A 15603-nucleotide genomic window follows, 5' to 3' on the forward strand; every position below is an offset into this window, starting at 1 on the left:
TAATTAACATATGTCCAGGTGTTTGTGCAAACTTTCAGTTAAAGTGCAAAGAAAGGGGGATGCCTGGGTGGCTCAGTGGTTGAGCGTCTGCCTTTGGCTCAGGGTGTGGTCCCGGGGTCCTGGGATCGAGTCCCGCATGGGGCTGCCTGCATGGAGCCTGCGTCTTTCTCTGCCTGTGTCTCTGCCTCTCTCTGTCTCTCATGAATAAATAAAATAAAATCTTAAAAAAAAAAAAAAGCAAAGAAGGGGTGATCACATCTCTTCTGTATGTATACCCATGAACAGAGGCAAAATTCAGGCCAGAGAGAGTTCTCAGGGAGCTTCCACTGCACCCCAACCACAGCAGAGTAAGAAGGGTGGCAAGTCAGCTTTACCCCTCATGCCCATTCAGACTTGACAATGCCTGTCTATTATTTGATCATCACTGTGACTCTGTACAGTGCAGCATATCATCTGCATCTTCTAGATGAGGTTGTTGGAGCTCAGAGAGGTCCATAGTCATCTGTGGTCCATGGTCAAACTAGGATTGGAAGCTGCACAGTCTGAATCCAGAGTCCATGTTCATCAGCACACTACATCACTGGACAAGTCTAAAGGAGTTGGGGTCATAGTGAGCAGCTGGCTTGATGAGATCAGTAGATTTGACCAGACATAAAGTGGTTGTTTTTAAGGGTCTTAGAGTCCTAGGGTCCATGGAGAGGGGTGCCACAAGGATGTCCCTCAAGCACCGGGAATGCAGGATGGATGACAGCCCCAAGGATGTCACTCTCAGATAAGCAAGGAAGGCTGAACTGGGAAACAAATTTAGGTTTCCTCACAAAAGGATCTGTCACACATGGTCAATTTCTGAAATGAATCCACAAGCCAGGAACATTTGTCTAAACGCTTTAATTAAAATGCATTGTAATCGGATGAAAGTCAGAGTCTAAATACAGTGTTCATGTTTGCTAAGAAAACAAATGAAAATATTCCAGGTAGCCAAATACATTTTGATAATGAAATTTTAAACAGCTTCTTGGTTTTAATTCTATTTAAAATATTTATATAGTTTAAAAAATAGCTTCCTATTCATTTTCTACCACAGTACAGGAAATGTTGAGACATTGGAAATTGGTAGAGATTCAACACACATAAATAAAGATTCTGTTTCAGTTGCAGAATTACAGTATTCTGAGCTGTACCATCCAGACCTTGGCGACCAACCAGTCCAATTCTATTTGGAGAATAATGCTAGCCTCAAATTCAATTTACCTAACATCCAACTTTTTGAAAGTGTCGAGTTTAAGGAAGTATCACAGTGAAATTAAGATACCGCTCATCTCATTTCAAAATCAATTTTCTTTCCAGGACAGTTCTCGGGAACCTCAAGAATCTTTCACTTTATATAATAAGCAGTATACATTCAAGGGTTAGTATCTAAAAGAATGAGTATATTCATATAAAAAAAAGATTCCTTGTAAAGTAAGATCTCACAGTGAAGGTGCCTTTGAAACATTTTGCCATCTACTGAAGGGTAATACATTGACTTTATTGATATATCTGAAATACTTGGCTAAAGATGGAAGCATTTCTCTATGCCTGGATCTTAGAATACGTGATGCAAATACGACTATGATAAATGGGGTTGCAAAGACAAAAATGAGCCCAAACCGCCAGACTCTCCCTACTTAAAAATAGTGTTGACCAGTGAAATTATGCATAAGATTTTTGTTTATTGCGGCCTTATTTTCAACAGCATGAGATTGGAAACCCTGCAAATGCCTGTTCATGGGAGAGCAATTCAATGTGATGGGACTTGCATTCAATGGACCAGACTGCAGGCATGAAAAGTCAACATGCCCTTGTTGTACTAAGAAAGGAGGAACTTCAAAACAAATGAAAAACAGCAGCACTAGAGTGTTACTATTTGTGTAAAGAAAAAAAGGGCAGGAGGAGCTGATAGTGGTGGTGGCTTCCAGGAAGGGGACTGGGCACAAGAGGTAGGAGAGATCATTTTAACTGGGTAGCCTTTCCTACCCATGAAAATATGTTACTAGCTATTAAAATAAATTAATAAAAGCTTTTTAAAAGGCTAACCTAATGTTGCTCATCGCTATATTCGATGTGGTGATTACTCAGATCACGAGGCATGTCATCGACTAGATAAATCTGTTACCCTGGGATTTGGAAATGTTTAGAGCAGCCTGGCAACTTCCATATTGTGTCATTTTTTTTTCACAGGGGAAAGGAATGTTCTGCTTTTAGACTGACAGACAAATAGACACATTTGCAAGCCCTTGAAGGCCCCAGCAGCAGAGCACAGTGTCCTATAATTTGATACGAAGTGGGCAGTACCTCTTGGAATTCCAGGCCTTTGGTGTTTGTTGTTGCTGGTGGAAACAAATGGCCCAACACTAGTTTTTAATCACTTACTCCCCCAAGAGCCATTAGATATGCAAATAAAATCCTCCCAATATTCAGTGACTGAATGACTCCTCCCCACCCGGCCCCCCCCTGTATCTTGAATCATTGAAGCAATGTAACTTAATCTGGAGAAACCTTAGGAACTTCAGTGGTGTCGGCGATTTCTGTCTCCCAGGATTAATGGAAGGTGCTGCCATCATCTCTATAGCAAAGGTGTCGGAAGCAAGCAAGCGTGACTCTCTGCAGACCAGAATTGGGGGCCTGGCAGGGGTGCTCAGAACCGCTCACAGCCCATTGCCAGTAAGTCCACTTCCATTTTATGTTCTGAAAGACTGGTCTCACACTTGGAACTAAATACAGCCTGGGGAAGATGGGTGCTAAGCGCTCTAATGAGCAGAGGATCCCTAATGTGACTGCCCAGCACGGATCATCGGGTCAAATGACCAGCACAACCACCCTTTGTGCTGACCAGGGTGTTTTAAAGTAATCTCTACACCCAAGGTGGGGCTTGAACTTGCAACCCTGAGACCAAGAGTCACATGTTCTACCGACGGAGCCAGCCGGGCCTCCCACAACTGCTGGCAGGTTTTCTTTTTCTTTTTTTTTCTTTTTCTTTTTTTTTTTTTTTGCTGGCAGGTTTTCTATCCTTCAAACGTGGGAGATGAAATTCAAACATTTGATAACGCTTTAGTCTCCAGCAGAGCTTCTCAGGGCTCGGAGCCCCATTCTATGCTCTGCCTATAAACTTCTAAAATGGAAAAGAATTTTGTTCTTAAAAATAAGAGTCAGGAGAGGTAGGGTTCTCAGGTGATGGTGAGGACTTAGGGGCACGAACACTACATTTGTTGACTTCAAGACCAGCGGTGGCAGAAACCGATGCGGGGGCAGGAGTGGTGGGATGGACTCTACTGCCCCTGGAGTCTGGGCCTGCGGGAAGCGAGGCACGGGGCTGGGGGACCCGCCTGGGTGCGGGTGGATACACCTGCCTGGAGGGGAGGCCCTCACTCGGCCTCCTTCTTCTCCTCCGGGACTTCTACCGACAGGATCTGTTCACTGGGATCGGGGCCTGGGCTCATGCGGATCAGCACCGATGGCTCCGAGGGCCCGGCCTCCCCCTCCCCACCTTCCTCAGGCCTCTCCGAGGCAGGTGGCGAGGCAGGTGGCGAAGAGCGTGTGGCCGGGGGCTCCTGGGGCTCTGGGTGCTCACGCACTGGGGGCTGGTCCTGGTCTGGGGCCGCCTGGCCTGCCTCTCCTGCAGCATCCTGCGAGCTCTTGGCCTAAAATCCAGAAAAGGTGATTGGTAAGGCAAAGAAGGTCTGAGAGTTCTTTGAGGGGTCCTGGAGGAGTCTTGAACACCTTCCTGCTCCCCTTCTTGGACCCCCCAAAAAGGAGGATGGCAGAGTGCACAGGGATGCCATCTAATGTATGGGAAGTGGGGGGTCAGAGGGCATCAGGATTATTTGGTAGGAACAGAGTATGTTATGGGGAAGTTTAGGGATTAAAAGTCCTGGTTGGATCTAGTAGAAGGTCTTGGGGATATTTTCCATCTCTGTTGATGGGCAGGGCCAGAAGTCAGAGTGAGGCTGTGGGTTCAGGCCTGTCCCTGAGCTATGGAGGAAGGAGGGGTGTGACCCGGAGGGAGCACCAGCAGGGACTTTGCAAAGCTGAGCCAGCTGCCCTGTCCACCCCAGTTACCAGGGCTGGGTGCTCCTGGATGGATGAGAACAATTCTAAGCAAACAAGGTAAAAAGGCTGAGAGGGTAAAAGCTTCTGTGGCCCGGCCTCCTTTCCGGAAGGTCTCATAGGTGGAGCCTGCCACCCGCACACCCTTATTCCCCAGGAAGGAGAATGGGCAGGGTAGTACTGGCATTGGGCTGGGCTGAGCCCCCATGTTTGGAGACTTGGTGGGGACTTCCAGCCTCTAGCCTTCGGGGTTCCTGTGGACACTGACCAGTCTGTGTGTCAGTAAAAACCCAAGCCTTTAAAGATACTTATGGCCTGTCCTGCCCTGTCTGACCCGCTTCTGTGGAGACATAAATGGGACAGAAGGGTTCCCCAGAGGAGGAGACCTGAATGGCCCACAGGGATCTAAGACCCTCTTAAGGTAGCAGTAGTGAATTTCAAATGAGAGCAGTCAGCATGCTTGTGAGGAAGAAGCTTGCTCAAATCAGAGTGTTGAAGGAAGGGAAATGGGGAAGCCCACTCCTAGAACCCAAGGCAACTCTGGGGACCCATCCCTCCCCCTATCTTGGAGTTCCTGCTTGTTCCACCATCCCGTGTCTGTCCTAAACTCCGACGACGCACTCCAAGGCAGGATGGTGCCCATTATGGGACTTCCGGAAGTATCCTGCTATGAATGGAACCAGAAGAATCACGGGGAGTTTAGTCAGGTGTTTTGCCATGCCAAAATGCTTTTAAAAAGATATCCAGGGGATCCCTGGGTGGCGCAGTGGTTTAGCGCCTGCCTTTGGCCCAGGATTCGATCCTGGAGACCCGGGATTGAATCCCACATCGGGCTCCCGGTGCATGGAGCCTGCTTCTCCCTCTGCTTGTGTCTCTGCCTCTCTCTCTCTCTCTCTCTCTCTGTGACTATCATAAATAAATAAATTAATTAATTTAAAAAAATAAAAAAATAAAAAGATATCCAAGGTACCCTGCTTCATCTCTACAACCCTAAGCGGCAACCATGAGTAACCTGCGTCTCAGAAAGCATGAAGAGCTTCTCCGGGTCACAGAGCTGGCAGTGACAGAGCTGGGATTTAGACCCGTGTCTTTGGATTGTTATTTCAGAACTCCTTGCACTTGGCATTCTGTCCTGATTGTTCTAAAATTGCCTTTTATTAGAATTCTCATGCAAATTTAATTCACATCTTCAAGCTGCCTGGGTGAAGAGCTAATACTCAGGAGCAAAAGGCCCATTTCATATAAAAGCCTTTCACTGTATTGAGAACAGTCTTGGAGTTCATGTCTGCTCAGTCCCACGCAGCAGCTGGCACCAAAGACCTCAACTTCCTGGCTCGACCTTGACCCTGGCTCTGGGTAAGCCAGGCAGTCATGTCTGTCCTCAGTCTGGGGCCACAGGTGGCTGTATCTTGAACAGATATTTTGGAACCCTGGGTGGCTTTGATGGCACCTCCCAGACTCCAGATGTCAAATGATCTCCAGACAGGTTCCCTGGACTCCAACACCAGCCTGGCTTGTTCCAACCTAGGTTCCTTTGAATTCTGTTTTGTAGACTGCAGCACCCTCCTGGCCACTGAGCTCCTGCCTACCCACTGCCCCCCTTCCCAGCAGCCTCCCTAAAGGACAATCGTGAATAGTCATAATTAGTGCAATCATTCTAATTGGCATTTTTGGCATTAGTCACAGAAAAGAGTCCCAGAACTAATTTTAAAATTCCCTTCAGATTTCCAAGGGGGGGGGGGCAGTCAGCACTGTGCCTGTCAGCAGGGTTTTTTCTCTTTAAATCTCTGAAATTGTCATAGATGCAAATATTAAATATGAGACCATCACTGCCATCTGGGGAGGGACACTCCCCGCTCACACCCAGTGCTCCTACCTTTGCAACAGCACCAGGACTCCCTTGGAGGGATTGCTCCCCTCGGCCCAGGGATGGCACAGGATCCTGGCCTCTCCCAGGACAGCACAGTGAATGGCTCAGGAATTGACATGTGACCCAAATCTGTCCAATGACAATGAGCTCTGGAACTTTTGCTGGAATCACTGGGCAAGAGGAACTTTCTATGGGAGTTGCTGCTAAACCAGGAGGATGTAATCCTAGTGCTCTTGTGATCTGAAGCCATCATTGAGGGAAGCAGAAATGACAAGATGGCAAAGCTCATCCCATTGGCATTATTTGAACTTCTGGATCCAGCCTTGTCTGAACTTTTAAGCTACTTGACCCCATCCATCCCCTGGTCTCTTAAGCTAATGTGAGCTTGCACCATGACCTGCATTTCTGTTACTTGCAACCAAAGGAGTCCTGGTATAAAGGAAGGGGAGACATTCCCTACAGTGCAAGGCATGGTCCACAATCCGGCACAATGTTGAAATGGGGGTGTGGCTAATTCCCCACCATCTTACCTGTTCCAGCAACTGTTGCTGCCTCGCAGCTGCCTCCAGTGCAGCCAGTTCTTTGAGCCGAGCCCTCAGGTGGGCAAGTTTACCGGCTTTGGCTCCCTTGGCGCCCATCTTTCCTGCTACGGCCAGGGCAGCATTGAAGAGCTTGGGGTGCCTGCCCGGGGAGGAAGGATGAGCACGCTCTTCGGCTCCTTGGGCTTGTTGTTATTTCTCAGCATGCGCCTGAAAGAAAGCAGCGCCCACTAACATTACAAACATACTCCGGGAGAGAAGAAAAGCTCCTCGGCGGAGGACTATGATAGAGTTGCACGGTGGTGGTCGTCTTGGCTAATGGTCTATGAGCAAACACAGCATACTTAACGCTTTATGCACAGCATCTCAGTGAATGATCGGAACAACTAGAATGACATGAGTCTTACTGTCTGGACCTTACAGAGGAGGAAATTGGAGGCTCAGAGAGGTTGAGTCACTTTAGTGAAGTCACACAGGAAATACCGAATGATACTATAATATATGGACTCAGAAACAGGATGCCCAGGTGAAAAAAGATACAACGCTTTTTGCTTCTCTTCCTTTTGCATGTGTCACCATCCTCACCATCACCTCCGTCAACATGTAATGAGTGTCTACATGTGTCAGGCCCTATGCTCGGTCCTTTAGAGGCACCCTGATGGCTCCTGGGGACCTCCCTCCTGGTGTCTCTTTCTCCATGTGACTTGCTTTTGACCAGTAGAATACAGCAAGGTGATCAGATATCCCCTTTGCGAACATGTCACATGGGATTGTGATCTCTGTCTAGCAAGGACTCTCCCTTCCTGGCTTTGATGCAGCCAGTGGCCATGTTGAGGGGAGGCCCATGTGGCGAGAACCAAGGGAAGCCACCGGCCAGCAATTAGCTGGGAACGGAGGCCCCCAGTCCTCCAACCGCAGGGAACTGAATTTGGCTGACCTCCATGTGACCTTGGAAGCAGACTCTTCCCCAGGGGAGACATGAGATGAGACTCAGCTCTGGCCAGTACCCACCTAAGCTGTCCCAGACTTCCGGCCCATAGAAGCTGTGAGGTAATACATATGTGTGGTTTTAAGCTACTGAATGAAAAAAATAAAAAATAAAAAAATAAAAAAATAAATTAAAAAAAAAAAAGCTACTGAATGGGTGGTAAGATTATTATACAACAGATAACTGGTACATACATTGTCCTGTAAATCGCACAGAATCCTCCCAGGTAGGTCCCTATTTTTTTCCATCTCATTTCAAATAAAGACATGGAAGACCAGAAGGGGTAAATAATTTTCCCAAGGTTACACAGCTACGAAGTGGCCAGAATTAAATCCCAGATCTAAATGCAGTGCGCTCCCGTGCTCTCTAAGTGGGGATAGGATCTTCCATCGAACAGAGCCCCAGCCTTTGATAGGGAATTTTTTTTTCATGCTACAGATATGTGATGAGTGGTTTGGCTCAAGAACAAATGAATTTCATCTGCAATCTAGTGGGCCTCGACTCCTAATTGGCAAATTCATTCACCAGGGCTCCAGCAAAACTTGTTTGTTTAAAAATGAGGCCATTACTGGCTGCTTATCTAATCAGAAGCAATGGATTTAAATTGTGCATATTGATATTAATTGCCCAAGACTTGCATTTTCTGGCTGGGGCTTCCCTAGGAGAATACAAACATGATAATTAATCAGAGACCTCTTCATGCCTGGCACTATCACCTGTGTTATTCAGCCATCATTCACAGCATGACAGTCTGTGGTACAAAGATTGGTACAAAAATGACACAAAAGAACTATTTGTGGGACTTTTGTTAACTGCTAATGGCAGTCTCTCTTTTGAAACATTGCACTGGGGATCCCCGGGTGGCGCAGCGGTTTGGCGCCTGCCTTTGGCCCAGGGCGAGATCCTGGAGACCCGGGATCGAATCCCACATCGGGCTCCCGGTGCATGGAGCCTGCTTCTCCCTCTGCCTGTGTCTCTGCCTCTCTCTCTCTCTCTCTCTCTCTCTCTCTCTCTCTCTGTGACTATCATAAATAAATAAAAATTAAAAAAAAAAAAATAAAAAATAAAAAAAAAAAAAAAAAAAGAAACATTGCACTGGCCTCTGGGACATTTCCAGAGTAAGGAAATTGAGCCTCGTTTTCAGATGATGCGTTTTCCTATAAGCAGGATCACGCATTCATCCCTGGAGAAAGTGGCATGCGTGAAACCTTTTAGCCCCATTTCCTAGAGTGGCCAAGCCAGACAGCTGAGCACTTCACTTCTTTGGGGCCCCAGGTCCCCCATCTGTAAAGCAGGTAGCTTAGAACCAGAATCCCACACATGACTCACATGACTCTCACCAGCTCAGATGTCCCAGGCCCTGTGGTTCCCAGATTGTGTCTTTCCTTTGATGGTCAGAGCTCATGCATGATCCCCTGCCTCTGTCCTGACGCTTGCCTGTCCAGGGAACCAGGCTCTCTAATGAATCATCCTACAGCTCTGGTCCCAAGGCCTCTCTGCTGCAAGGCCCCGTGGCTCCTCCTCTCTCCTGCAGCTGCCATAGGCCGGGACCTCAGCCTTTTCCAGCAAAGGGCTCAGGCTTGACACATGGGTCAGGAGCTTCACCTAACCCAGCCAAAGGAGTGGGGTAGCTGGGCTACACGCATGGCTTTCCTGAGCCTTGCTCCTCTGGCAGGGGGAGGAAGGGAGGGCAGGGGGAACTGGAGCCAGATCTCAGACACAATTGATTCTCATTATTCGCGGTGGTGTCATTCTGTAGAGTCCCCGCAAACACTGAAATCTCAAACACTGAACCATTGTTTCTGGGGGGTAAATACAGGGTTAGGTTGCTGTGAGCCTCTCATTACATTTCATCAATTGATCAATACTTTGTATATTTCTGTTTAAAAACATCCAGTTGATTCACTGACACTGAAATGAGGACCCACAAAATCACCAACAACAATCACAAAAATGTGAAAAATGTGGTGCTAAATAGACCATGAAAAGACATTTGTTTACAAGTGTTCAGATGCTTCTGAGCTGAAACAATAAAGCAGAGTGTCACCTTGTTTAACTCTTGCTAGGGACATGAGTTTAGGGCCCAACTCAAATTTTTTACCGCTCCGTGCATGTCCACAAATTACTAGGAATGCCCACGAGTACTGATTTTTGGGTTACAAATACATTTTAGTGAGTAGGTTAGTTACAGACACAGAATCACAGCTACGTGAATAATGAGCACAGACTGTACTTCCCTGTTTCTCAGGTGAGTAGGGGGAAGCAGGCAGATGTTGTGAGAGAATTTCAGACAGACCAGCCTTTGGAAGGGCCCAGTGACTTCCTTAAGAGCAAACAGGTAAAATGAGTTACAGGGCAGCTTCCTTCCTCAGAGGATGCCAGCATCCTGTGGGTATTATGCTTCACCAATACAGCATCACCCCCTCTTGGCGTTGCCAAAAGGGTCCTGTTAAAACTAAGTCCTGGAGCACCTGGTGGCTCAGTGGTTGAGCCTCTGCCTTTGGCTCAGGTTGTGATCCCATGGTCCTGGGATTGAGTCCTGCATGGGGCTCCCCACAGGGAGCCTGCTTCTCCCTCTGCCTGTGTCTCTGCCTCTCTCATGAATAAATAAATAAAATCTTGTTTTAAAACAACAAGAACAAACCCCTAAGTCACATCAATTTGCTTGTCTGTGTAAAACGGTACATAGCTGCCCTCTCCCTCAGAGTAAAACCCAAAGCCACTGCTGTAAGACTTCACCTCCAAGGCCCCACCCGATCTCATCCCCTGGACCTCTCCCATCCCATGTCAAGCTACACTTACTTTCTGGCTGGTCTGCACACACACACACTCTCCTCTGCAGAGCCTTTCCATGTGCTGTTGCCTCTGACTAGGATGCTCTTCCATGCAAGCAGTCCCATCACTCTTTCAGTCTGTGCGGATTTCAGCTAAAATTCCACTTCCTCAGAATGGCTTTCCCTGCCCAACTTATCTCAGATAACTCCCTCCATCACCTCTGTCTCCTCAATGTGGCTTTGTTTCCTCACAGCCCTGTCCCCAGCTGACACATCACAGAATCCTTCATTTCTCCATGGTCGGGCTCCCTCATTAGGAGGCAAGCTTTATTTGGTCCCTGCTGTGTCCCTAGGGCCTAGAACTATGTACTCAATCAATGATTGTGCACTCTGAGTTCCCTTTATGGTGACTATTCTCTGTACAGTTTATTTATGGTGTCATTTCATAGAATGAGGTAGAAAATGGGAATATTTGGTAAAAGGCAATGGAGAGAAAAACAGGATATATAGATTTAAAAGGCTTTATCCAATGGCAAAATTACAGAGAGTACTTGATGGGTAAAAAAGGAGCAATTATCATTATGAATATTCATTGAGTTCTCCCACCTGCCGTGTACCCTGCTGGAGATATTCACACACACTTATTTTATTTAAGCTTCCCAACAACAAAATAGGGGGTTAATACCCTTATTTTACATAATTGCAGAAAATGGAGACCAGAGAAGTTAACTTTTCTGTGACTTTTCCAAGGCCACACAGCCAGTACCTCATACTACCGATAGGTTGTGAGCTCCATCAGCTTCCTGAGCCTGTTGTGGATTTTCTACCACACTGTGTTACCTCTTTCACTTGACTGGAAATCTGATCTTAAGGGTCTGAAAACAAAGACCTGCTTCTCTAAAAAGTTACCCACTCTTCAACAGTACAAAATGCAGATGCACAAGGTTATTCCTCACGGAGCTGCGTATAATGGCAAAATACTGGCAATGGCCTTACTGCCCCTTCCCATGAATGCTCTGCAACTGTCAGAGGAATGAGGGAGCTGTCTATGGACTGAGAAAGAACATCTTCTGGGTTGGTTGTCATGTGAAACAAAAAAAGCAAAGTGCAAAAGAAAATCTACAGTATGCTACGTTTTGTGTAAGATGGGAAAAATAAAATGTTCACCGTTCTACCTACTTTTGCAAAAGGAAACACATTAAGGAAGCAGCAGAAACAAATGAGACTGGGCTCGTGGACGGCCAGGGGCAGCAGGTGGGGGGAGCCCAGACACCTCTCTAGGCCTTGTTGCATTATGACTTTTGGTACCATGTTAATGCTTGACATATTCAAGACAACAAAAAGTCAACAAGGATTGAAGTGGGAAGAATCATAAAATATGGAGTGCAAACCAAAACACACAAGTCTGGGTATGTTTCAAATGAGCAAAACCACCACATTAAAGGGAGGAAAAAGAAAACAAATCGAGATAAGTCTGAACACAACGCTTACCTCACGGGTACTTAGCTGAAGACAAAAAGAACGCACCAAATACTGAATTTTGCTGAGAAGGCTTTCCATACCCCAACCCTTACTGCCCCAGTACCTTGGGATAGCAATTCTGCAACTGCTTTGTCTGTATCCTAAGACTAAACAAATGAGGGCAGCCCCAGTGGCGCAGCGGTTTAACGCCGCCTGCGGCCCAGGGCGTGATCCTGGAGACCGGGATCGAGTCCCACGTCAGGCTCCCTGCATGGAGCCTGCTTCTCCCTCTGCCTGTGTCTCTGCCTCTCTGTGTCTCTATGAATAAATACATAAAAATCTTTAAAAAAAGAGACTAAACAAATGAGTGAGTGCCAAATTTCTCAGTGTTGAAGAAGGAATTTACAAAGTATAGGAAAGGAGGAGATTAGAAAGAACTCTGTGGTGTTGGACTGAAATTGCTAGATAGACACAGATATAGATACAGATGGAATATAGATGTTGATATACATATGTATATATATATTTATATGTGTGTATATATATGTATATCTGCATTTATATACACAGGTGGACATGCAGATGTGCTTCCCAGCCCTGTCCACTTGGGAGCCTAGTAGCAGCCTAGTAGCCATGAGGTTTCTAAAACCCATTCCCACCTGCAAGGAATCAAGTCTCCTTGAAGAAATGGCCATTTCCAGGGATGTGGCAGACAGAAGGTCACAAGATGAGCCCAGTGAGTCTAATTGTATTTGTGAGCAAGGAAGTGCTAAAATATTTAGAGGACATAACAAAGTCACAAAGGCCAGCCCGAAGAGATGCCTGCTGGCCAAATCTGCAACAATTTGAGCACCAGAATAATGATTGTAACAGGATATTTACAGAACAAAACAAATCCACACTTATAGACAAATGAAGAAACAAATAAATTGAAATCGGAGAGAAGAGGAAAGATTTTCCTCACAGTAGCATGCTCACTAATAAATGCAGAAGGCAGGATGGAATCAGAAAAAATCACCATTCTGCACCCATGGTGGCCACCACTGATTTAGCAACGAGCCTTCAGGGAATGCTGAGGGTAGCAGGTGAAGGCTTGCTTGATGGGAAACAGGAGAGGAGGTCTAGATAGCCTCAGAGTGATGCCCTGCTGATTACTTATTAATTACAAAGAGGAAAACGTTAACTTTAGAGTGTAGAAACCTTAACCAAATGAGCAAAAGGAAAATCATCAATACTGGGAGAAGCCAGCATCCCGGGCCTCTCCACAGGCTGCATTAAGTATACAACATCGCAGGGCGCCTGGGTGGCTCAGTCGGTTCAGCGTTTGCCTTCGGCTTAGGTCATGATCCCGGGGTCCTGGGATGGAGCCCGTTGGGCTCCCTGCTCAGCAGGGAGTCTGCTTCTCCCTTTTCCTCGGCCCTTCCCCCTTGTGTGTGTGTATTTGGTCTTTCTCTCTTTCCCTTATAAATAAATAAAATATATTTTTTTAAGATTTTATTTATTTATTCATGAGAGACACACACAGAGAGAGGCAGCAACACAGGCAGAGGGAGAAGCAGGCTCCATGCAGGGAGCCCGACGTGGGACTCCCAGGTCTCCAGGATCATGCCCTTGGCTAAAGGCGGTGCTAAACCGCTGAGCCATCCAGGCGTCCCAATGAAATTTAAAAAAAACAAAAAAAAAAAAAAACACAACATCGCTTCTTAAAAAGTAGGCTCCATGCCCAATGTCGGGCTTGAGCTCATAACCCTGAATTCAAGGGTGGCATGCCTTACCAACTGAGCCAGCCAGGCACCCCACAACATCTTTTCTGAGGAATTCCTGCCCCCATGCAGAACCTGAAGTTAATCAGCTAAATGAAGGGACAGTCTACAAAATAACTGGCTTGTCCTCCTCAAATCACTCAAGATGGAAAAAGGCTGAGGGACAATCCCAGATCCAAAGAGAGTGAAGACACAAGGCTATGTGATGAAACAGGTGGTCCTACACTGGATCCAGAGATGGAAAAGAAGACCAGAAAGGCTACCCAAGGTATAATTGGGACAATCGGCCAAATTTGAAGATGGACTGGGGATGAGATAATAGCATCGTTTCAACAGCACATTTCCTGATTTTGATAAAGGTACTACGGCCATGTAAGAGAAAGTTTTAGTCCTTAAGAAATGCGCAATGACGTAATATATGGATTTTTTTTTTGTTAAATAAAAAAATGTACCTGGCCTTCTTCCGGAGTAACTTCTGAGACTCAGGATAATGCACCAAAATTTCATTCAGGTCCTTCTTATCCAGAATGAAGAGGTTGGTAAACCCATGGGCGACCACATTGGCTGTGCGCCGATTCCCGCCCCCAACAGCCAGTAAGCTGGGGTAGAGAAGGAAGGAGGTGAGACCTAGCAGGCTGGGGTTAGAATCCCACTAAAATGTCCCTTCCCACCCCCTTCCCGGAGCGCAGTGGAGGCCCCACATGGTCGAGAGCCAGGGCCGACCCTGCATATGTCAGCATCCACAGTGGCCTCCTTCCACCAAAGGGCCCTTGAGGACGAGGTCTTCCCTCCCATGGACAGCCCCCCACCCCAGTTTGGGCCCAGGTCTGCCCATTTCACCCCAGCTCCCCTCTGACCTTATTTCTCCAAACACAGATCCGGCTTTCAGCGTCACCAGCACAGCCTTCCCATCGGGGCCGCCCAACACCTGCACCTCTCCTGCTTTTATAATGTACATCTCTCGGCCTATCTCCCCCTGAAACAGAGAAGGGGTGAGCCCCTCTGCCATTACCAAAAGTGACCACAGAGGCGGCGGGGCTGGGCCCGGAGGCCGCTGGTGCAATGCAGAGGACCCTAGGATGGCATCCAGCCCCACCACTGACTCAGTATGCGGTGCAGGGTCAGTCACTTCCCCTCCGGGGCCTCAGTTTCCCCATCCGCGAATTGGGGAGAGTGGCCACCCCCGGCCTGCCTGACTGACAGGATTACGTGGGGAGTTAGTGATGTGATGGAAAGGGAAGTAAGCTAGGTAAGCTAGAAGGTGCATGTGTGATGGCATTCTGCAAATTCCTGATTCTACACGCGAGTGGAGGGCCCGGAGGCATGGAGAAAATTAACAGTGGTTCACCCAATAAATTGATACCTAGCACATGTCACTTCAGGAGCTCGGTAAGTGTTTGCTAACTGAAAGAGGAATGATAACAGCATCAGTAATGAAGTCCAGGGCTCGTGCTACATTTTCCTGTGCGGGGCATTGCTCCAAGTCCCAGGTCTGCTCAATCCTCAACAGCTCTGGGGCAGGAACTCTTTGCCCGAGATCGCAAAGCTAGGCCAAGGGAGAGCGGGGATTTGAACCCAGACAGCCTGGGTCCAGAGCTCATGGCTGCCGTGGATGGAATGGTGTCCTTCCCAACCTCATATGTTGAAGTCCTCACCCCCCGTTGTTCAGAACGTGACCTTTTTTTGGAAATAGGGTCATTGCAGACGTCATCCATTAAATAAAGACAAGGTCCTACTGGAGTTTTTTGAGCCCCTAATCCAATACAACTGGTGTCCCTCTAAAGGGGACACTTGGAGACAGAGACAGTTATACTGAGAAGATGATACAAAGTGACACAGGGAGAGGACAGCCATCTATAACCCAAGGAGAGAGGAGCAGACGCTTCCCTCGCAGCCCTGAGAAGGAACCAACCCAACTAACACCTTGATCTTGGGCTTCTTGCCTCCAAAACTGAGAGACAATGCATTTCTGTTGCTAAAGCCGCCCAGCCTCTGATACTCGGTTGGAGCAGCTGGAGCAAACGAATGCAATGGTCTGAATCCCAAATCAAAGCAAACGAATGAATGAAAGCGTGCATGCATACATGCACGAATGAGTGAATGAATGAATGAATGGCTTGCT

General features: G+C 47.2%; 1 protein-coding gene across 1 annotated transcript in view; it reads right to left on the reverse strand.

Moving 5' to 3' along the window:
* Window positions 1–923: 923 nt before the first annotated feature.
* The window catches only part of CNGB1 (cyclic nucleotide gated channel subunit beta 1), a 64900-nt gene continuing 50220 nt past the window's right edge, over window positions 924–15603 (reverse strand). The window contains 5 exon segments of the mRNA XM_055332134.1: window positions 924–3680; window positions 6487–6635; window positions 6638–6705; window positions 13934–14080; window positions 14339–14457. Of these exon segments, the coding sequence (XP_055188109.1) occupies window positions 3405–3680; window positions 6487–6635; window positions 6638–6705; window positions 13934–14080; window positions 14339–14457 (759 nt within the window). The 3' untranslated portion in view covers window positions 924–3404.

Source organism: Nyctereutes procyonoides, unplaced genomic scaffold, assembly GCF_905146905.1.
Source record: "Nyctereutes procyonoides isolate TBG_1078 unplaced genomic scaffold, NYPRO_anot_genome, whole genome shotgun sequence".
NCBI classification, from domain to species: domain Eukaryota; kingdom Metazoa; phylum Chordata; class Mammalia; order Carnivora; family Canidae; genus Nyctereutes; species Nyctereutes procyonoides.